A 24,742-nucleotide genomic window follows, 5' to 3' on the forward strand; every position below is an offset into this window, starting at 1 on the left:
GTTACCCGCTCCGTAGTCCCGCAAACCACGCCCCCCTGCGTCACGATTGGCTAGCGGGATCCCGCCTCCTGCGCTTCGATTGGACAGAAGGATCCCGCCTTGTGCGGAGGGGCGGGGTCGGAATACGAGTGGGGGGGGGGGATAAATAATACGCTCCGGCTTTCCTCCAAAACCACGCCCTCTCCGACTCTGCCCCGCCCCGGATTGGCCGGAGCCTGCAGATATTGGAAACTTTAAAGGACTTACGGATGATTCCAAGAACGAGGCTGTGTCCCGATTGGCGCGGTTGTTCCTGATGGTACACTAGTTGTTACATTTTGAGCGTAGACCAGGAGTGCTGAGGGGGATTCCGCCGATTGGTCAACATTTCTGCCTGATTAAATGGTAAAGATGTAAACAAACCCATTCAGTGGTCCGATGTGTTCTGTTCTAGATGAACTAACCCATTTTTTTTAAAGTGGTGGTGATAGGAACCAGACGTCTCAACAGTTTTATGCCTCTAAAAGCTCCCTCATAGAAAGATTTTACATGAAATGGTTAAAAATATGCGGCTCATCACCAGCAAAACCACTATTATGTTGTGTTTTGGATGCTGGTGTGCTGGTCACCCAGCTAAACCAGCACCAGACCAGCAATATGACAGCACAAATCAGCAAAAAACAGCTTAGACCAGCTCTGTGCTGCTTATTTTCAGCAGGGTTGCTGTTTGATGATATTGGTTTTACATTTGGGCCATAAATGTATTTCTTGAAATCCATTTGGGGGGGGGGGGGCACAAAATAATACCCAAAGCAAAATAGTGCTCTTATTTTACCATTATCAAAACTTTTGGATAGTAAATAAAACATCTATATTTATGTTTGTGCCCTGCGATGGACTGGCGACCTGTCCAGTGTGTATCCTGCCTTCCGCCCGATGACCGCTGGGATAGGCTCCAGCAGCCCCTCCCACCCCCCGTGACCCTGAGGGAGAAGCGATTTAGAAAATGTGTGTGTGTGTGTGTAGGTGTATTTGTGTTTGTAGTCATGGCGACGCCTGGTTCCTATCACCACCACTGTAAAGACATCTGAAATTATTCTATAATGCACTATTTCATACCAAACCACTCTGAAGGACTTGAATTACACAGAAATTTGGGAACATGCTGTGGAATTCCCCTTTAACAATGAATCAGCGGTGATGCACATTACATAACATGCCATGTCACCCCCCCTCGTTCACTTATGTTGACATGTGGTCAGCAGTCTTCTCAAACCACAGCTTCCCGAGTGACCCAACCATTGGTCCTACCAACAGGGGACTGTGATTTCAGACACCAGTCATGCTCTTTTGGACTCCTGTCTACAGGTAGTTGTAGCCATAACTGGCCTCGCTCTCTCTGGTTGTGTAGGATGGTCCTGTGTACTAGTATTCTCTGCACTTAGCATTCTCCTCCGAGCATGCTGAGCTGTCCAGTGACGCTACATTAGCAGGACTTATGGTGGAACTTCGTGTGTCATTGGCCACAGCTAATTTGGGCGGAAAACACTTCATTATATTTCATATTTATTACACTGGGGACTATGGCGTACCATGTCTATGTAGCCATTATGAGTCTTAGACAGTAAATTATACAGGGAATCACCGCTATAAAGTGCATGGTTTAGAACAGGCCTCCATATCTGATAGTAAGGGGGAGTGCCTTGCAAAACAAATCGAACTGTTCTGCTCCCCTTGCTCGGCCCACTCCGCTGCATGGACTGTTTAGCAGTGCAAATAAACGGAGCCCTGCAGTCCTTCAGCCACAGCTGGCCTCCATCAAACACACACGGCTTCGTTTGGAATGAAAAGCGTTATGAGCTGCCACGGGACCTCGTGAGCCAACACGGGCAGAAAAAAAACCTTCAACCATGAAGCTATGACGTAGCACTAATTTGTAAGGCTTAGCAGGCTGCTAGAGGAGGCTACTGTTGGGCCTCTCCAGTTACACTCCTCACCTAAAAGCAGATGTGGAGGCAGCCGTTCCAGTGTGTCTATGTGTCTCAATGTCCTAGCAGAGACAGACTCAAACCAGGTCGTAAAAGAATTCAAAGTTTTCTCTGAAAAAGTTCGACGATACTATAAAACATTAGAAATACTGTCTGCTGGCCTCCTTGTGGCACAGCATGAAACAGCAAATACCAGTTCAGTTACCCAATCAGTCACACAGCTAACGCAGCCCTGAAATATTCACATACAGCTGGGCTATTACTTCCATTTATAGTAAGACCTAATAAAAAGTAGAGCACATCAACTGGGACTACTTTTGTGCTCTGCGTTTGTTTGTATGTTGATGGTAGAGATGAGTTTCTGTACATGCATTGAATAGAATGCTAGAGTTACAGCTACAGCTATCAAGCTAATGGAGAAATAAAGATTTTATGCTAAAAATGTTAAAATACTCATTCATATTTTCAATGCAATACTTCAGGATTAGTGACTTAGTGACCAAAAAGACTAACTTGACAGGAAAAGAAAAAAAAGCTCTTAACTTTCAATGTAAGTTATTATAACAAGATTTTATTCAAAGTACTTTTGGACCGTGTGTATTGATAAGAGCCTGGTGCTGTCCGAATGGAAATAAATGTCCAGTTGTGTCGTTAAGATCATTGCTGAGTGAAAAGACTTTAATGTTGACCTAAAACAGACAGAAACGTAACTACGTGAAAATTACATTCTGTTGTTGACATTCTGTGTCAGCCAATAGGAGATGTGGGGCAGGGCGTCAGTCTGTCATGTTGATGTTATGGTCTGAGTAAAATTATTAAGCTGAATAATTAGTAGGCTGAGTGGACGGGCAAAACTGCTGTAGGGTGAGTGGGCAGGGCTGAACTGCTGTAGGCTGAGTGGGCGGGGCTGAACTACTGTAGGCTGAGTGGGCAGGGCTGAACTACTGTAGGCTGAGTGGACAGGGTTGAACAGCTGTAGGCTGAGTGGGCAGCGCTGAACTGCTGTAGGCTGAGTGGGCGGGGCTGACCTACTGTAGGCTGAGTGGGCAGGGCTGAACTGCTGTAGGCTGAGTGGGCAGGGCTGAACTGCTGTGGGCTGAGTGGGCGGGGCTGACCTACTGTAGGCTGAGTGGGCAGGGCTGAACTGCTGTAGGCTGAGTGGGCAGGGCTGAACTGCTGTAGGCTGAGCGGGCAGGGCTGAACTACTGTAGGCTGAGTGGGCAGGGCTGAACTGCTGTAGGCTGAGTGGGCGGGGCTGAACTGCTGTAGGTTGAGTGGGCGGGGCTGAACTGCTGTAGGCTGAGCGGGCAGGGCTGAATTGCTGTAGGCTGAGTGGGCGGGGCTGAACTGCTGTAGGCTGAGCGGGCAGGGCTGAATTGCTGTTGGCTGAGTGGGCGGGGCTAAACTGCTGTAGGCTGAGTGGGCAGGGCTGAACTGCTGTAGGCTGAGTGGGCAGGGCTGAACTGCTGTAGGCTGAGCGGGCAGGGCTGAATTGCTGTAGGCTGAGTCGGTAGGGCTGAACTGCTGTAGGCTGAGTGGGCGGGGCTAAACTGCTGTAGGCTGAGCGGGCAGGGCTGAACTGCTGTAGGCTGAGTGGGCAGGGCTGAACTGCTGTAGGCTGAGTGGGCAGGGCTGAACAGCTGTAGGCTGAGTGGGCGGGGCTGAACTGCTGTAGGCTGAGCGGGCAGGGCTGAATTGCTGTAGGCTGAGTCGGTAGGGCTGAACTGCTGTAGGCTGAGTGGGCGGGGCTAAACTGCTGTAGGCTGAGCGGGCAGGGCTGAACTGCTGTAGGCTGAGTGGGCAGGGCTGAACTGCTGTAGGCTGAGTGGGCAGGGCTGAACTGCTGTAGGCTGAGTGGGTAGGGCTGAACGGCTGTAGACAGAATGGGCGGGGCTAAACTGCTGTAGACTGAGTGGGCGGGGCAAACTGGCTGCAGACAGAATGGGCGGGGCTAAACTGCTGTAGGATGAAAAGGTGTATGTATGTAAATGTGTTGGTTTTTGTGACATCCCAGAATTCAAAACAGGCTGTTTTTGCTGCTTAGTTTCCATGTGTGGAGTGTGGGGCCTGAGGAGTGAACACTTTGGAACAGGCACATTTACATATTACATCACACAAAATAAATCAAAGAAAAAAAAACTGTAAAACTCTCCGCAATTGTACTTCAAAAGAAAAATAGTGTATTGTTTCTTTAAGTGGTCGTAGTGCCTTCCACAGACCGGCGTTCTGTCACTCAGAGCAAATATACAACATTAGCCCTGTACTACTAACCTTTGAACTTTCAGTACACATTTGATCCACTGTAAAACTACCTACACTCTATCCGTCTTCAAGACAGCTGCAAAGCAGGTCATGTTAATTGTAATGTTTTCTAAAGTTTAACCTCCAGTTTTTACGGTTTTTGATTATTGTTTCTTTTTTCTGTCTATTATTCTGTCCGTTGAGTATTTTATGGTCCTTGGAGGTTAAAAGAAATCTACATTGGATACTCAATTTTCCCAAAATCATTTTTCCGGAGATGCATGTTTGTCTTTCAGTGATTGGTGATATTTAGCGATATGTAAATCAGCCACCTGCCATCATCTCAGACCTCTCTGTGTTTTTGTTCTCTCAGCAATCCCGACTCGTTACTCATTGAACTTGATTTGGCAGCCTAACAGGCCAGATGTGCAGCGAAGTTAAATTAAGCCTGCATATTTCAGTGTAAGCCCGTCTCAGGGGCCTGTCGATGTGGAGGGATTTAGGGCCTGTTGGGCACGGCAGCCTGAGTGAGCGAGATGGAATGAACCTTTCAACAACCTGCTAAATCTTCCACACATCAGCAAGGTGCTCTCCAACTCCCTCCAGTCTGCTGTCCTCACAGCCTGCTGAGACCGGACTTAACCCCCTCGCTGGTCCTTTCTGACCATACAGGGCTGCCCCGAGTGAGGAGACTTATGAGACGCTTACAGACAGCTGGATCATTCATGTTGCAGAATGACACACCTAAAAGTTTGTAGACAGCTGCTCCTTCAGCGTTTCTCCTTAAAGGAAGGGTGTTAATAGTGAGCTTGTGCTGCAGTAACAGCCTCTACTCTTCTTGTAAGACCTTACACTAACTGTTGGAACATTGCTGTGAGGATTTGATTGCATTCAGCCACTAAAGTGAGTGAGGTCACGTAGTGATGTTTGGCAATAAGACCTGGCTCACAATCGGCATTCCAGTTTATCCCAAAGGTGCGGAGTGGGACTGGTACACTGGGACAGGCCAGTCCATCCACTTCAAGCTTCTGTTCTTCCCGCTCCACCTTAAATGGTGCTGCTGCACTATTTAAGGTGGATTGGGAAAATTCGAGTAATAAGCTGGAGAGTGAGAAGCTGAATACAGCTCCACGAATTTTAGTGTTTGACAGTTTCTCGTAGCAGATTAAACATATCGGGAAACCAGCTGGAGTGATTATAAATGCAAATAAGTCCACTCGTCTACAAATTATTGATGCTTATTTTAAATCTCTCTCTTTTCGTAGCTACTAGCTGGGCGAGACTGTTGTCTGCGTTGCTATAGTGACCAGCCATCTGCGCTGATCTTCAGGGTTAAAGGGTGAATCAGCAGTTCTACATTAACTCCAGCGTTTAAGACCATTTACTGTTAAACTGTGTTGAACGATCAGCTGAGCTTTATTTTACTGTAAAGGAGGATTATTTTATTATTACCTACAAACCTAATAAAGCTGCAGAGCCACAACAGGGCAGTAAAAGAGCTCCAGAGCCTCTCTGTTTGGAACCTCTGAAAAAAACTTCATTAGGAGGGCCATGTAGCCCCAACACTTCGCCCTAACCCTCTATCTAAACAAAAATTGGGACACCCTAACCCTAGATGTGACCGTGCAAAACAGAGCGCTAGGCTAAGGTGTACTGGTGACGGGTGAAATGGGACTGGGCCTTACTGCTCCACAGCTGAGCTGTTGTTGTTTCTAGACATTTCCAGTACAACAGCGCTTACTGCCGACTAGGGCACCTCTAACCAAATGCACTGAGGTGGTGTGCACAAACCTTTGGTACTTTTGTCCATGTAGTGTACATTAATATATCATTTTTAAATAATTTGTTTTCTCATAGTTCATTATTGTTTATATGTAGTGTCAGAATGAGGATGAACAGAAAGAGCATGCGGCTGAAAATGCAGCCATTCATTTTGACTGGCATTTTTTTTCCTTCTCAATAAAGAACACTGGCGAAAATGTGGATAAGGTTGAATTGGCGCCTGATAAGCAGGTCCTATGGGCTTAGAATACCGAAATAATTTGGACATGAGAATGTTTCATGGGAAACAAATGGGGGAGAAGAATGCAGGGCGTTTGTATCAGATGCTTTTCAGAAGTGCAGCCTTGTTATGCCTGGCTGTGAGGAGACAGCTAGCATTAGAACCGGACCCGCCGTGCCATTAATATATACTCACAAGCAATGTCAGCACTTAAATGTGCTGTTACAGTACAAAGGAGAGAGAGTTTAAATATATTTACACTAGTCTCTCGTCCTCTCACACATTCACTGTATAGACCAACATCAGTGCAAAACCAATGTATGCGCCAGGATCTTGTTTACACTTAATAGCTCATTACAGTACAAACAGTTTACACTCCTTCTCCAAAACGTCGGTGTTTACACCCTGAGCTCAGGCACATTTCTACACATGTATGCTCTCAGTTTTTAAATATTAGTAAGTAGCACTTCAGAAATTAAATTCTTACATATGTATGATGATAATAGTAAACATCAGTGGACTGTTTGCAGTTATTATCAGCAGATTCGAGCCATTAAAACATACAAGGTATGAAACACTCATGTTATGGCTGGGATTCCAGACTGAGAATCGAGTGGTGTCTTTCCCTTTTCAGTCGGTGAAGTGGTCACTATAGTCTTCATGAGCGCTGCTTAATTACGGCCTTTCTATTAGCCACAAAATCAGATAACAACATTTTTCCATAAGGCAAACATTAAGCAGCCCAAATCACGACATTTATTCCCATTGCTTTCTCTGTGAGGCCCACTCTGTGCGCTCTGTGTGACTTTATGTACCAAAACAGTCATAATTCATTTTTACATGAACATTTTCCTCCCATTCTTTTTTGCCTTACATAGGCTGTGGACAGCCAGACCATGATGTTTGCAGATGACATTGTAATCTGTGGTGAGAGTAGAGAGCAGGTGGAAGAGAATCTGGAGAGGTGGAGGTTTGCACTGGAGAGGAGAGGAATGAAGGTCAGTAGAGACAAGACGGAATACATGTGTGTGAATGAGAGGGAGGCAGGTGGAAAGGTGAAGATGCAAGGAGTAGAGGTCGTAAAGGTGGATGACTTCAAATATCTTGGGTCAACCATCCAGAACAATTTACAGTGTAGAAAAGAGGTGAAGAAGAGGGTGGAGACGGGTGTCAGGGCTGATGTGTGACAGAAGGATAGCAGCAAGAGTGAAAGGGAAGGTTTACAAGACAGCAGTGCGTCCTGCTATGATGTCTGGTTTGGAGAATGTGGCTCTGTCTAAAAGACAGGAGGCTGAGCTGGAGGTGGCGGAGATAAAGATGCTGAGATTTTCGTTGGGAGTGACAAGGATGGACAAGATTAGAAATGAGCAGATCAGAGGGACGGTGAAGGTGGAGCAGTTTGGAGATAAAGCCAGAGAGGCCAGGTTGAGATGGTTTGGACATGTGTTGAGGAGGAATAGTGGATATGTTGGTCAAAGAATGTTGGAGATGGAGTTGCCGGGCAGAAGGAGAAGAGGTAGACCTCAGAGAAGGTTTATGGATGTAGTGAAGGTGGACATGGAGATGGTTGGTGTAAAAGTAGAGGAGGCAGTGGATAGGGCAAGATGGAGGCAGATGATCCGCTGTGGCGACCCCTAAAGGGAGCAGCCGAAAGAAGAAGGCGGCGGCGGCTTTGGACAGCCAATCAGAGCAGAGCTCATTTGCATGGTGTTGTATGCAAAACAAAAGCAAAAGCATTTATTACATGTTAATTAAGCCAACAATTGTGCATTAAAATGTGCCTTAGTGTGTTCTCACAAATCAACAAAACACAATGTGCAATTTGACTATGGGCGCACAAACTTTTACATACTACTGTATGCAAATGAGCAATGTGCTGATTGGCTGTCATCTATTATGCCTCATTCAAAAAGCAGCCGGGGCTATAAAACAACATGATTGTGTAGGTACACGCTGACCAGCTACCTCCTTGTTTCTACACTTACTGTCCATTTTATCAGCTCCACTGACCGTAGAGTTTCACTCTGTAGTTCAGTTACAGACTGTAGTCCATCTGTTTCTCTGCATACTTTGCTACCTTGTTCTTCACTGGTCAGGACCCCCATTGACCCCCACAGAGCAGGTACTGTTTGGGTGATGGATCATTCTCAGCACTGCAGTAACACTGAAGTGGTGGTGGTGTTGCTGTGTGTTGTCCTGGCACGAGTGGATCAACAGAGCAGAGCTTGCGTGGCTTAAAATACTACACATTCAATATGATGTATGAACCAATATTTTATTATAATAAACATCACAAATAAGCAAAATCTCTTTATTTGTAGCTCACCACTGTCACATTGTCAGGTCTTATGGTTGCTGCAGAGCAGTGATTCCCAAGGCAGCCCCCCCCTGGCCTACACACTGTACTGTTTACCCTCCTCACAACACACCTAATCCAAGTGATCTGCTAAATACCAAGGCCTTCCTGAGTTGAAGCGGGCAGGAAAGCACAAACCTCTGCAGGGCAGGGGTCCTCCAGGACCAGGGTGGGAAACCAATGCTCTAGTGTCAGTCCCACAGAAAATAAGGTCATATTAAAAGTATTAAAAATCAAAGAAATATCTAGAAATCTGATAAAGAGGCTGGGTTTTACCTCAGTATTCAGATTTCTGGTGGTTGGTATGGTGTAGTGGGTAACACCTCTGCCTTCCACGCTGTAGACTGGGGTTCAGTGCCCCGCCTGGGTAAACTATACCGATAAGAGTCCTTGGGCAAGACTCCCAACACTGCCTTCACCTACCTGTGTAAAAATGATAAAACTGCAAGTCACTCTGGATAAGAGCGTCTGCCAAATGCTGTAAAAAACATCATTTCTCAGTGCATGTAAACTCTTTCTCTGACTTCTTTCTGATCATGAGTGAAAACAGACGGCGGTACTGGAAATGAGCGAGCAGCGTCACCGCGAGACGCAGAAACACTTCTGCAGCGACACTGAAACCAAACACATCCTTGACGAAATGAAGGATTTAAATATTCTTCATCTTCTAGATGATGTATGTTGATATTTCCAAGTGTCTGGCATGAAGTCTGAGTTTACATCACATCATCTGAGTTTATTGGCTGGTTGTAAAGCAGAAATCTGATCACTGTCTGAGTCATGTACACCTGGAGTTTCCTCATTATCTGATTAAGCAAGATGTATATAAATGTCTTGATTGGATAACTGGCAAAAGCCTTTTATTCAGTGAATACAGGGACTTCAGTGCAAACTAGCTGAGCTACTCTTCGCGTATAAAAGTGTGTAATAAAACTTTAGGCCTGCCGGCGGTCCCATGACCATCTGTGCATGTAAACACACTCAATGTTGACATTACACCACATTTCTGTAAAGGATCATCATAAATATGGTTAACAAAAACACACACAAGAATATTAATCATAAAAGCTCAGCATGTTTGCGTTTGCAGAGATTTTTATTTCTGCACGATGTAACAAACACTAAGAGTGACAAATTCAACCCACAGGCTGTGTCCCAAACCCCAAAAGATTTATAAACTTTAAACACATCTTTTAAAAACCTCTCAGAACTTAAATTAATATAACCCAAACTTAAATTAATATAACCCAAACTATTACTTCATAAAGTAATAAACCAACTGAGCCCATAATTCATAAAATATGCTCTCTTTACAGGGGCAAAAAAGCGATTACTGCCAATTATTTCTTCCGTTTTATTTTTGGTGGGTATTTAAATATAGTGCCTTCCAATTTTATTGTTTCTTTAAAAATGTACAGCTACATTTACAGAGAATCTGAGCCTTCATTATGAAAATGGAATACTTTTTTCAGGTTTTGTGTATATACACACACACACACACACACACACACACACACACACAGTACGGGTTTCTTACACCTCCATGTCGGATTTACGAATTTTCTTCCACTTCCCAAGTGATAGAAATAGTGAAAAATACAAATGATTTTCATATATAACTACATATTTATAAAGTATAGATTTACAGAGCAGAAGTCTAATATTCAGTCATCAAACCACGACCGTCCATTATAGCGATTACTGTAACCGACACGCTCAGAGTCATCCGGAAAGAAAGAAAAGAGAAGAAAAGTGGGGAATATTTAGCAGAGCGATTTGTATGGTTTTCACAGATGCGGAAAGGGTCTAATAAATCCCACAGGCGCGCAGGAGCCAGATGGCATCGGACCATCTTTAACCAAATTATCCTCTGCAGATAAAGAGCAAATGTAGTTTAAATAAAAAAATATATCACCCTGATGATTACAAACCCGATAAACACTTCTGATTACAGACGGCAAACAAACGCAACAAGAGCGGCGAGATAACGTCGGAGGAGTTTTCATGCAAGTTATCTTCCCGTTCTCCCAACTCTCTGCGCCTCTCTGCATAACTCGCACCCCGGTTTGGTCAAATTATGCTCCAGTTTCCCAAAAGGATCCCAGACTCACTGATCCAGATCAGCTTCTGCGGGTGTAATTGCGTAATTCAACAAAAATCTATTAGTTTGGTCAATTAATGGTCACTTAATCTTTAACCATATCATGTTTTTTATTATACTGCAATATCGCAATACTGGTATTCTGTTCCATATGATTTTAATCTGTATACAGTTATATAAGTCTGAAGACCCCTGGTCAGGTAACACTTTTTGTTGATTTTCTTCATTTTTCCTGCAAATTTTAGCACAGAATTTACTTTTTCACAGGCCACATTTTTTCATTTTTTAGACTTCTTTCTCAATGTTAAATTCAGTTTTTGTTCTCTGAAGATCTGCTAACTCATTTTAACTTAGAAAATCAACAAAACGTGTAATTTGACCAGATGCGCCAAAACCTTGAGGCTGTATATAAAGTACTGTGCAAAACTCTTAGGCAGAAAAATGCTTAATGCTATTCATCTCAGCAATAAACGCATTTCAGCTCGTAGAAACAGAATAAATAGGTTGGAAGAATTCAGTTAGAAGAACACGGGTTTGGTTCCTGACTTCTCTCCAGACTCTGGATTTGTTCTACACCATCTGATTTGACGGGATTCAGGACTGATTAGATGAACGAGGTATGAGATGTGAAAGTGGTCATGCCATCACTCATCAAATCACAACGTATGGGTTATTTGTATTTCCTTCCTTTTGAAAAAACACTTGCTGCTCATATAAATAGCTTTATGTAGAATTTTCTCAGATGGCCTAAAACTTCTGCACAGGACTTTAAACGTTCACAGTCATTTTGAAAACAGCGACTAGCCTTTGCACTGTGTGAACTGTTCATGATGAAAGGATCAACAGAAATGAGCCCAAGTGATCTGGAATCAAATCATCAGGTCTCAAAGTTTGTGGTGTTTCTTGTAAAGTTACAATTTTGGAGATTCAAGGTTCGTTACAACAGCAAGAACATTATATATATATATCAGCCGTCTAGTCAATTATCCTTCCGTGATGTGCCATCACCATGAAGGCCTGATGAGCGTCCTCACCGTCCAGCCGGGACTTTGTAGTGTCTCTTGTGTGCTGACTGGTTAAAGTGCTCCGAGTGGCAGTTTCAGTGGCCACTCACTGCTTAAGCAGGTCTTTGAGGACGGCCCCTGCGCTGGCCTCAGCAGACACAGGCATGGGCGTGAAGCTGGGAAGAGCGTCCGAGATGGGCTTCATGAGCAGGTGACCGCTCGCAGGTCCACCGCCGCCTGGAGCACCGGGGGTCAACAGAGGGATGGCTGCAGAACGAGGGGCGAGGAACGGGTTGGACTCCCCGCTGCGCTTACTGGGACCCGCAGTACCTGGATAACAACATGCGCACAGTTAGAAAAACAGCTCGGTGTGGACTGCGTTCCTGCAATACAACGTGAAATTACTTAGTGTTAGCAGAAAGATGAAGCCTGTATTAATGCATTTTGAATAAGCTGTAGTCCTGAGCCTTTTCATTTGATTATGATCAGTCGCTGGAGGTAAATGGAATGTGGAGGATGGAGGTAAAACCAAGCGTTAAAAAAAAAAATCCTAAAAAAAGACCTTTGATGTGATGCTGCAGAGCCTGCAGTCATGCATATGATGAGTGTAGTAAACAAACATTAAAGGAGAATTTCACCAATATTTAAACAAAGTGGTTAGATATTTAAACAAAACAAAAAAAATGATATATAAATGCTGCTTGATGTCCGACATTGTTTCATGATAGTTTTAAGATGTTTATGCGCTCAGTCATATTTTTGAACATATTAATGGAGGGGGAATAAAACTACTTTTACCATCATAAATATCACATGTAAAAAAAAAAAAAGAAGAAGACACGTGTAGCTTCACTGGCTCTAAATGACTTTGCTCATCTCTACAATTGACGATTACATATGCTTTTTAAAAAATGAGTGGAATTCCTCTTTCACACGTCAAATCTAGCGTTTGGATACTTTTGCGAATCCACTCCCTGAAATGACATTGCTTTAAGTGTATGTGCACTATGTTTACGTTTGAACGATACTGTCTACCTGCTGCATTTGTGGCTGCAGTACTCCGGCCAGAAGGGGGTGCACTCAGGGGCTTGATGTCATAAACAGGCAGTTTAGGTGCAGGAGCTGCTGGACTGGACTCCACTTCCAGGAATCTGACGAACATCTCAGAGAAAGACTGCACAAGACACGCACACACACACAGAGGAGATGGTAAAGTTTGGGTGCCTGCATGTGGGGGTGTAATTATTCTTCTGCATGTAGGGAACACGAGGAGGACGCAAGTATCTGTGTGTGTGTGTGTGTGTGTGTGTGTGTGTGTGTACTATTGCCGAAATCGATCTGTGAGTGTGTGTAGATGAAGGTTTAACACTGTGTGCACAGTTAGTGAGTGTGTGTCATATTGTGCGTTTTCATCATGTTGAGGCCACAAGTGCAGATGTCTGATGTCTGTGTTGAGTCGTGTGTGTGAGAGGAGTATCTCACCCCGTTGAGGTTTTGGGTGTGTGTGGGTCTTTGGGGTGTGTTGGGGACACTCTGTACCGCTCGACTACCACCCAACCAGCCAGACACCCAACCAGTCACCCCTTTCTTCCCTTCATCATCTAAAATCTACAGAGAGATAAAGTGAGAGAGCGAGAGAGAGCGAGAGAGAGAGAAAGCGCGAGAGAGAGAGAAAGCGCGCGCGAGAGAGAAAGCGCGATAGCGAGAGACAGAGACAAAGGGAGAGCGAGAGAGCGCGCGTGAGAGAAAGCGCGCGCGAGAGAGAAAGCGCGCGAGAGAGAAAGCGCGATAGCGATAGACACAGAGACAAAGGGAGAGCGAGAGAGCGCACGTGAGAGAGAAAGCGCGCGAGAGAGAAGTGCGAGAGAGAGAGAAGCGCGATAGTGAGAGACACAGAGATAAAGGGAGAGCGAGAGAGCGCACGTGAGAGAGAGAAAGCGCGAGAGAGAGAAGCGCGAGAGAGAGAGACACAGAGAGACAAAGGGAGAGCGAGAGAGCGCACGTGAGAGAGACACAGAGAGACACAGAGAGACACAGAGAGACAAAGGGAGAGCGAGAGAGCGCGAGAGAGCGCACGTGAGAGAGACACAGAGAGACACAGAGAGACACAGAGAGACAAAGGGAGAACGAGAGAGCGTGAGAGAGCGAAAGAGAATGTGTACAGTCACTGTGAATAAACAAAAGCAATAAAAATGGCAAACCATTTCATTTTGGATCCTGTGGTTAAGGTTAGGCTTAAGTTCCTGTTTATGCTCAGAACATATTTCTTCATATACTATGTATGTACAACATACTTACATAGGACAATATTATTTCATACACGTATGTCCATATACGTAACACATACACACATGTATGACCCCACATTCTGATAAAGCATTAAAACAAAGCTGAGTGTGTGTGTCTTTTACCAGACATAATATTGACAGACCCCAACAAAAACACAAAGTCCTTCAACTTGTACAAACAGAGCCTGATATAGACCATCACAGAAAAAAATCCCTCTCCCATTCCGAAAAACCAAACCACAGGGTGTCATCAAAACTCTGGACCAACCCCAACGAACTCCAGCGCAGTCTAAAAACACCCCACAAACTCGAGCCCGAAAGCCCCACCAGATTTCAACCCTCTCCTGAGGACACAGCGCCACAGGACTGACCACTGTAACCACCTGCGTTAAAAAAAAGCTCTCGGATGAGGTTGGGAAATTTTGGGTCATTTAAAACAAACACAGATGCTGTCGGAATACCAAATTACCCCAAATGTCAATCGGACATGACAGGTCCTCCTCATCTGACGCCACGTTCATTTGAACTGTAAGGCATCACTCTCACACACACGCACACACACACAGCCAGAGACACACACGCACACAGCCAGAGACACACACGCACACACACACACACACAGCCAGAGACACACGCACACACCCAGAGATATGCACACAGACAGAGACACAGACAGAGACACAGACAGAGACACAGACAGAGACACACACAGAGACACACACAGAGACACACACAGAGACACACACAGAGACACACACAGAGACACACACAGAGACACACACAGAGACAGATCTACACCTCCTGGTAACTTTCCAGGTAATGTAACTGCTGTGGCATGTGCACTCGCCTTCTTTCTTGCCACAGTCTACTCATTACAGTTATAGTTTTGGCTGTAATAATAATTATGAACACAGTAAAGGAAAAAGTCACATTTATCAATCTGCGACACATCGGCAATAAAACCTAACAATTCTTTGCCCAGTTAAATGCCTGGTGAACAAGCAAGCTACTTCACAATTCACACAACGTTAGGCTAACATTACTACCCTTAAATATTTTCGTAGGGTGCCAGGCATGCGTTAACTTCACTCATTTAGATTTGAGTACTGCATGTGCACAACTGGACTCACAGGCGTCCCCAGCTTTTTCTGAAGTTTAGAGTGACAAATTGTATCACTGAGTACTTTGATGTTGGTTGGTGTTGGTTGGTGTAGTGTAGTGGGGTAACACCTCTGGCTTCTACGCTGTAGACTGGGGTTCCCCACCTTGGTAAACACCCTACACTATACCAATAAGAGTCCTTGGGCAAGACTCCTAACACCACTTTCACCTACCTGTGTAAAATAATCAAACTGTAAGTCACTCAGGATAACAGCGTCAGCCAAGTGCCTTAAATGTAAATGTCAAAATGCTTACCTGCCACGCAAACCACACAAAAGTTGGCAGGTCTGGAAGTGTAAACGGCAACAACTAGCATCTTCTAACTGCAGGCCCAAATCATCACTTTCTTCCAACTAAGCGGAGTTACGTCTGACTGAGCTCTCCACGGAAGCACAACATTATCTCTGACCACATAAAGCAAACATGCTGAAGCAACAGAGTGGTCAGCAGGCAATAGATTTCGCTCTATGCCAGCGGACTAACAAACTGAAATAATTATCCATCCATCCATTTTTTCTAAGTCACTTCTCCGTCAGGGTCGCGGGGGGGGTGCTGGAGCCTATCCCAGCAGTCTTAGGGTGGAAGGCAGGATACAGGTCGCCAGTCCATCGCAGGGCAGACAGACAGACAGACACAGACAGTCACTCACACCCAGGGGCAATTCAGCACGTCCAATTGGCCTGACTCTTTGGACTGTGGGAGGAAACCGGAGAACCCGGAGGAAACCCACGCAGACACGGGGAGAACATGCAAACCCCACACAGAGAGGACCCCGGTCGCCCGGCCGGGGAATCGAACCCAGGCCCTCCTCGCTGTGAGGCGACAGCGCTACCCACCACGCCACCGTGCCACCTTTTCACGTAAAAAATTACGGCTTCTTGTCTGTTCATACAGAGATGATCCATTGAATTAGCATGTTAAACCAGCTAGCCTGTGGAGCTATAATGTTAATCTATATATTTATTTCTCTATTACTTATTTTTAGCTAGTGCTAATTGCTGTAGCAAAACTATGAGCAGCTCAACCACAACACTTCATGCTGAACATTTTATTGCTTTATTTATTTATTGCTCATTTTAATAGGCCACTTCTGCGTGAATAATAAATGCAAAACAGAAGAAATGGAGGGATCTGGAGAACACACACACACGCGGATCTGTTCAGGCCAGCGTTAGTTCGTCTCTGATCACAGCTGGCTAGTACGGCTCTGTCATACAGCTGGACACAGCTGGCACAAAGCCAGTCCACCTGGTGAAGGCCCGGGAGGAAAGAAAGGCTTTTAGTGAAGACCTGGCATGCCCCTTTCTCTCTCCCCCTCCCTCTTTTCCTCTCTCTCTCACACTCTCTTGCCATGTCTGTCCCACTTTCACCATCACTCAGACCATCTATGACATTCCATCCGGCTTATTTATCTCTTTTAGTCCTTGTAGGCACCAGCATTTCAATAGGTTTGGACATCTTTCCTTCTTTCTGGTCCAGTAAATCTGTCTCCATTCCTCCACATTTCCTTTTAGCTTCACGTACAAGCCACAAACTCATGACTCAAAAAGCTATTAAGGCTATTAAAGACAGACTAATAATATATTGCTTATTAACGTTGTCCTCTAACCTCAACATCTGTGTCCGTATGTGATTTGCTGCTTTACAAAACCAATAAATCAGTAACGGAGTAAAATCCAGCTTGTTTTCTTTTTCTTAATGTCTCTTCTCCACACACATGCAATCATTGTCCCTTACAAGCCATTTTAAAACAGCTTTATATGTTGTGAACTGTTTGCAACTGGTGCACATAAATGACTCAAACAATGAATAAAAGTAACTGCAACTGCGTGTATCAGAGTTTCCCCCATCATTAAATTTACACCACTTAGCTTGAATGAGACACAGACATCCATACACCGATCAGGCATAACATCATGACCACCGCCTTGTTTCTACACTCATTGTCCATTTTATCAGCTCCACTTACTGTATAGCAACACTGCTGTGTCTGTTCCACTCAGACCAGCACCACACACACTAACACACCACCACCACGTCAGTGTTACTGCAGTGCTGAGAATGATCCACCATCCAAACAGTACCTGCTCTGTGAGGGTCCATGGGGGTCCTGGCCACTGAAGAACAGGGTAACAGAGTATCAGAGAAACAGATGGACTACAGTCTGTAACTGTAGAACTACAGAGTGCAGCTATACAGTAAGTGGAGCTGATAAAGTGGACAGTAAGCGTAGAAACAAGGAGGTGGTCAGAATGTGATGCCTGATCGGTGCATGCTTTACTATACTAAGCTGAAACTGAGACAAGTCAGACAGATGAGGGTTCTCTGGTGGTGGATCTTCTTTTTCTCAAATTCAGTAAACTCCAAAGGGCTTCATTCTTGATTCTCTACCCTTGTATCATTATGTGTTGTGTGCTGTGTCCTGTTCTGTATGAGGGACGTATCAGGATGGAAGTCTTCCAAAGAAGGTCAATCCAGCAGGCTCGCTACAATATTAGATCACACTCCTACATTTCTCAGATAGGTCTGACAAGTGAATGGGGCCGTTCTTGTTATCTTAACTGTTAACTTAACGTTAACTGTCATCTTGTTCATTTCGTTCAATTTTTGCTGAATGTAATGTTTAATGTCATAAAAACATCGTAAATCCTTTACTCTGTATCCTTCTTGGGCTTGAACCATCCCTAAAGTACTTGTGAGACACTTTACTCTCTTTCTCAAGACTAATGCAGCCACCTGCAGCCCATATCTGTTAACAGAATATATTTCACGCTACACCGTTAAGAACTTTACACCCTTATCTTTTGGCCTCTTCCAAACTCCAAGGGTCCAATGATCCAACTGTAATTCCCGTGTGCATCAAAAGGGATTACGTGAATTATTTATTTAATAGCATTAGCGCGGGATACTCTGTACGTCAAAACATGAACTTGATCTCCATCTTGATCCACCATCAATGACACCCTATGTCAATCCTTTAAGCACCTGTAGGGGGCATAAGTGCTAGGAACAATGTGATTATCACAAAGCCAAACAAAACAAGCATGATAGGCAAATGGTTGTTCCTATAAGTGGCTGCACAGGAATCAGCTTTTAATAAAGACCTTTTTCACTGAAAGACCACACTCTTTTACTCTTACTGTCCTCTACAAATGAACCCAGTTTCTGAGTGTCCTCCAGCTGGGGGCACTGGGGACGCAATCCTGCTCCAGATTACGGCACAGCCAAGCAAAACTAATCAGGACCAAGATCAGGAGATGGACAATAACAGGGAGTGTGACCGAATGATCTAATGCTGATGGATGATGACAGAAGAGATTACAGGTCAGTTTGGGCTTGTACAGGGTTATTACTCCTATTTTCAAACCAGCTTTCTCCCAGTATTATTCACAGACAATTCCCAAACGCCATCTAGGTCTCCAAGTTCATGACAGCAGTCATTCCCAAAAGGGCTGACCAATATGGCTCATCACTTTATCACGAAATATTTTTCTATATCAATATCGGGAATTACCACATCGTCACTGTCCAAAGGAAAACAAGTCAACGAAAAGAGATGTTATTCCAAGTGCCTAGAGCATTTCTACTGGCCCGTTTTTTTCAGGGACAGCTGGTGTGTTGAAATGATGTAGAAAATTGATTTGATTCAACAGAGCCAATAAAATGCTGCAAAGCATCTAACCAGAATTGCAAAATACACTACTGTTTACACAAAGTGCAGGAATGTAAACGACAACTGACAGTTACAATATATACAAATAAAGATATTCATTAAAAAAAAGTACAAAAAATATTTAAATGTAGATGTTGTAATTATAAATATCAATAAAAATATAGACAGAAAGTAGTGACTTTATTTATGTCAGTGTGTACATGAAGCTATTTCCAAACAAAACAAACAAAAAAAATCAATAAAAAGTTGATTTCAATTATCATCATTTTATCACCAAGGTCTAGTGTGCATGCAACGAGAGCACAGGCAGCTATACGTTGTGGGCGGATTTAGCCACACTGAGAAATCAACTCGAGACCCAGTGATGGGATACAGCACACAATTACTACACAGGGTCAGACAAATGTGGTCTGAAAAAACGAGAAAACCATTTAGACCAAAAAGCCTGGATAAGAAACACTAAATGTGAGGATTGAGAGAACGCAGGAGAAGTTGATCTAAGAAAAAGGGAGACAGATAAAAAGAAAGAGGAACCCCACCTTCTCCACTTCGTCTTGTTCCAATCCAAGCACACTTCCCATAAGCCTCAGCACTTCAGAACGTTTGTTTAGAGGGGTGTGGAAATAGCCCAAAAAGAGATTCTTCATTAGTATCCTGAAGGTAAGAGAGATCAAATAATCTTGTTAATAGATTAATGGGCTCAAATCCAGTCAGCTATGCAGTTGTAAACAGACTAAAGCACCACTGTTTACAGGCTGATATAAATTCTACATTTAGTTTTTTGGAGAATCCAGTGTTCTAACAAGACCTGCAATATATAAGAAAATACATCATTTATCAAGTGTGTGATGACTTTAATACAGCACTGGAAAACTGAAAACATCCAAAACGGTCAAGGTACCCTTCCTAGGGTGTCTCATTTACCGTCTCACTTCAATAATCCAAACTAGGTGTCTCGGTTCAGCCTAACAGAGCAGGGAGAGAGGGGTGGGGTTTAAGCTATGGACACACCCACATTCAAATGACTGGGCTTCTTTTCCTGTAGTCGCTTATGGCAGCGATATTTGGGTTTATATAACACTGGTTGAGAAGCGTTCTAACCGTCCCACGTTATTTCGCCATAACATCACGTTTTTTTTTTCAAACACTATCACTCTGCTGAGATGCCGTTGCTAAGCAACGACTTTGACAGCTGTAGGAGACGCTCAAGCCATCTGAACGTTTTTACTACTTACTTTGAAAACGAATGCTGTTAAGATCACATCTGACCGACAGCCGATTTAGTCCGACTCTGAAGACGAGACGACACTAAATTCCCAAACTGTCGTCACCACTGTGCAGCTTTTCAGTCGGCAGCTGTGACAGAAGAACAGCTGAACAACCTGGAATCAGCCAGAAATGAACCCAACACCATTCGCCAGACGTGTCTGATCTTCAGAGTCGGACCAAATCAGACTGAGCCGTAAAACTGACCCAGTAAAAAACTAAAAGCTGCTCAGTGGTGACGACAGTTTGGGAATTTAGTGTGAGGAGCTGGAGAACGAACTGCCGGCTGACCAGCGAGTGGGCGGAGCTCGTTACTCTGACGTAGCAACAAGCTGCTCGTTAAGGAGCTTTAATTAGGAGGAAGGAACTGAACATTAAAACATATTAAACGCCGCATTTCTACTGCTGTATTAAAGCAGTAGAACACTCGAGGAGTGCGTTATCGCTATAACACTCCCTCTCGTGTTCTATTGGTTAAGTTAAACGAGCAGGCAAGACAATCAGTGTAGAACACAGTCACAAAAAAAACAAACAAACAAACTCCTCAGTCAAATTCCTTGCTTTATGAAAATACGTTAACATCCTCTACAGTTACAGTACCTCTTTAGTGCACAATTTCTGTTTTGTCTTTAACATATTAAATGTGCCATAACTTTTGCACAGGCACATTTCATCACCCCCCCCCACCCCTCAGTATGTTAAAAAAACAGTATTTGTGCATGAAACTATGCAGACGATGTGAACTTACTGTTACACAGAACAATACATGTGATTTACTGTGCCAAAACATCTACATACAGCTGCATAATTAGAGCTCTGTACAACCAAGAGACTAAAAACACACAAAATACTGAAAATCAAGTCTATTCTTTAAGCAAGAAACAAAAGTAGCACCAAATACGATCAGTACTGATAGCACATCATGTCTAACGGAAACTACAACAGCTTCAGCGTTCTTTTTCAAAGCTTTTTGCGTTTCATGTTTTCCCCAACACTGTTCCTCACTTACTTGTCCACTTTGCCTTCTGTGCTGTTGAGAAGGTTGGTCAGCTTTTGCTGGGTGTCATCCAGCATCTCCTGCCTCACCTCCACTGCAACACATGCATACATAACCATGAGTAGACAGTCTGTGGGCATGGTAAGGAAAATCTCTGTCATCACATCCATAAGCAGGCACTGTTATTCTAACTGATGTGCTGCTTTAGGCCTTTCAAAGGGTTATTTATAAAACAGACTAATACCTAGACTAATACCTAGCTAACGTCTGGAATGTGTGTGTGAGACTGTGTGTACGTCAGGAGTAAATGGTGTAAGTCATAGTCTGGACGTTCAGCATATTTAGGCTGTGTGTACGTATTTGTCTTCACACATTTTCAAGACAAAAATGCAAAATGTTTTTTGCACTAAAAGAACTCTAACCTAGAGAAAAAAAACGAAGCACTCCTGATTTTGTAAAGTGGTCCAGATTTCCTTGTTCCTTCTCTCCTTTTTGGTTCCTGAAGTTAAAGCTACACTACGTACGTTTTGGGGATTTGGAGACCTCTGGTGGAAATGTGTAAAAGCACAACATGTGGAGGAACATTCTGTAATGTGGGTTATGCTTTGGAAACCTTCCCCAAGCAGATGAATCTGATGATTGTGAGCACGTTGAAATGGAATTGAAAGAGAATTCATTCAAAACTTGGACAAACCTGAAAGGAATGGTTCTTTTATATATAATTTGCTGCTCTATTTTAAATTAAAATTAAAATTTTTAATTATAATTTCTCTTTTATTGAGAAAGAAAACCGACAGAAAAAGAGGACTAATTTAACTATAAAACAGCTTTCAAAAAAAAAAAAAAAAAAAAAGATATGATGACAGTTGTGAATGATACAGTTGTGAATGATAGAATGATACAGTTGTGAGAATACAATAGTTCATGGGGTCTCAAAGACATCTAACGGTGAATTCCAGGCCTTCTTTGCTTCAATGAATTTTTAAACACCTCAGTGTCACTGCTGGACAGAGAATAGTCCACCAACAGGTGTTCCAATCACTTCCATGGCCACAGGTGTATAAAGCCGAACCCCTAGGCCTGCAGACTGCTTCTACAGACATTAGTGAAAGAATGGGTCGCTCTCAGGAGCTCAGTGAATTCCAGCGTGGTACCGTGATCGGACGCCACCTGTGGAACAAGTCCAGTCGTGAAATTTCCTCACTAACAAATATTCCACAGTCGACTGTCAGTGGGATTATAAGAAAGTGGAAGCGATTGGGAACGACAGCAACTCAGCCACAAAGTGGTCGGCCACGTAAAGTGACAGAGTGGGGTCAGCGGATGCTGAGGGGCATAGTGCGCAGAGGTCACCGACTTTCTGCAGAGTCCATCACTACAGACCTCCAAACTTCATGTGGCCTTCAGATCAGCTCAAGAACAGCATAGAGAGCTTCATGGAATGGGTTTCCATGGCTGAGCAGCTGCATCCAAGCCTTACATCACCAAGCACAATGCAAAGCGTGGAATGCAGTGGAGTAAAGCGCCGCCACTGGACTCTAGAGCGGTGGAGACGTGTTCTCTGGAGTGACCAATCACACTTCTCCGTCTGGCAATCCGATGGACAAGTCTGGGTTTGGCGGTAGCCAGGAGACGGTACTTGTCTGACTGCATTGTGCCGAGTGTAAAGTTTGGTGGAGGGGGGATCATGGTGTGGGGTTGTTTTTCAGGAGTTGTGCTCGGCCCCTTAATTCCAGTGAAAGGAACTCAAAGCTTCAGCACCAAGAGATTTTGGACAATTTTATGCTCCTAACTTTGTGGGAACAGTTTGGGGACGGCCCCTTCCTGGAGACTGCAAGCCAGGCCTTCTCGTCCAACATCAGTGTCTGACCTCACAAATGCGCTTCTAGAAGAACGGTCAAAAATTCCCATAAACACACTCCTAACCCTTGTGGAACCCATCCTATTAAACCCTATGGATTAAGAAGGTGATGTCACTCAAGCTCATATGCGTGTGAAAGCAGACGAGCGAATACTTTTGGAAATATAGTCTACAATAAAACAAAATACAATACATAAGCAGGAGATGTCCTGACACTGAATAAAAAAAACTAACATCTGTCTGTGTGTGTGTGACATCAGCAGTAAAAATAGCATTAACAGTGCAAGCAGGTCAAAATTTTGTGACGTAATGCATAAACAGTCTCACACCGCGAGCCGTGGGAGTGAGTTTTTCTTGTAGGCAGACTGCTTGGATTTTGCTTATTTGAGTTAGCAGATAAGAGGAGAATGTGCTCATGGCTACAAAAACGCACTGGAATGTCTGCAATCTACTAACATTCTATCATGTTTTTGGCCTTTGCAATGCCTAAAATCGCAAAACGCTGCAGTACGCAAATGAAGCGTCTAATCTGAGCTCTAGTGACTCCTTTACAAACCTCAATCCCAAAAAAAGATGTGACTACATGAAGAGACAAACCGAAAGCAGTGATTTATAAAATCACTTTGACCTGTATTCTGACAATAACCGCACTAGACATTTAACCCTGTACCTTGTTAATGTGGTTGTTGGTCTACACTGATGCATGCAGGTGATGTGCTCATGCTTGGGTTTAAAAGGAGTATCCAGGAAAGATCTAGTCTTTTATGAGCATGACCAGGTCAAGACTCGCTACTTTGCCAAAAACGTGTCCGCGTAGCCAAGAGTTTAAGAATAACGGTCCTCAACGAGTGAGGATTTTGGTTATTTCGCCCTCTACGACGCTTAATAATTTCTAAAGATCCATGCAACCCGAAAGATCTTGTAATCTGGTGTGTAAAGGGCAGGGCCAAAACCCACAACAAATGCTTGCCCTTTGAGGTCTCAGATGGCACTGCATTTAAAACATCACTGTCCATCACTCCATCTGCAAACGCAAGATAAGACTGTAATATGCACAGCGGAAGCCGTACGTCAACCATGCGCAGAAACACTGCCAACTTCTCTGGGCTAAAGCTCATCCTGAATAGAACCAAATACCCCACCATCAAGTTCATAAAGTAAAACATCACATATCATGTGTTTACACTGGTTTTATATGTAATTTAAAACAGGTTTAAGAGGATTAGTACGTTGAATCAGGCCTGGACCTCTGATGTGCTACTACTGGATTTCTGGTCGAACACAATAAATGGCAATAATCATGGCAAAGGCATATTGTGCACCGCCTTGTACAGCAGCAAGACTTAACCAGGACATCGCTCAAGGCTCCCCTCAGAGGAACTCAAACATTTCAAACACTTGTTTTTCAAGGAAAAAGAAACACATATTTAGTTTTTTTTTTTAGATGTAGTTTTAGATTTTTTTAGACGACAGGACAACAAGAAAAGAAAGAGCTTACAGTTGCCGGCTGTGCATTTAAAGGTCAGCGCAGCGTGGGTCAAACAATTTGCACTGCAGCATGTAGTTACATGCATATCCACACAGGGAGGCCAAAACGATTCGATGAAGGTTACATATTCAACATTTTAAAGGTGAATACAGCAGCAAACAACTATTTTCTATGTAAAGACATAGGTGAGTAACGGAGCCACGAGAGAATAAATAAAGTTTCTCCATCTTGGTTTTTTGCTTTCATAGCCTGGACGGCCATGCGTGCAGGTTAGTCCCGCCATGTGAATACGCAGGCCCTCCCCACGTTTTGTTCTGCCCTCCCTAGAAAGTGACC

At 43.9% G+C, this 24,742-nt stretch overlaps 1 protein-coding gene across 1 annotated transcript in view; it reads right to left on the reverse strand.

Annotated features, from left to right (window-relative positions):
• Positions 1–9,621: 9,621 nt before the first annotated feature.
• The window catches only part of trip11 (thyroid hormone receptor interactor 11), a 38,290-nt gene continuing 23,169 nt past the window's right edge, over positions 9,622–24,742 (reverse strand). The window contains exons 18-22 of the mRNA XM_017718226.2: positions 21,069–21,150; positions 19,333–19,447; positions 13,154–13,279; positions 12,707–12,845; positions 9,622–12,001 (exon numbers count right to left, since the gene is read on the reverse strand). Of these exons, the coding sequence (XP_017573715.1) occupies positions 11,778–12,001; positions 12,707–12,845; positions 13,154–13,279; positions 19,333–19,447; positions 21,069–21,150 (686 nt within the window). The 3' untranslated portion in view covers positions 9,622–11,777. The remainder of the gene's footprint in view (positions 12,002–12,706; positions 12,846–13,153; positions 13,280–19,332; positions 19,448–21,068; positions 21,151–24,742) is intronic.

The sequence above is a fragment of the Pygocentrus nattereri genome, chromosome 5, assembly GCF_015220715.1.
Source record: "Pygocentrus nattereri isolate fPygNat1 chromosome 5, fPygNat1.pri, whole genome shotgun sequence".
In the NCBI taxonomy this organism is placed as follows: Eukaryota; Metazoa; Chordata; class Actinopteri; order Characiformes; family Serrasalmidae; genus Pygocentrus; species Pygocentrus nattereri.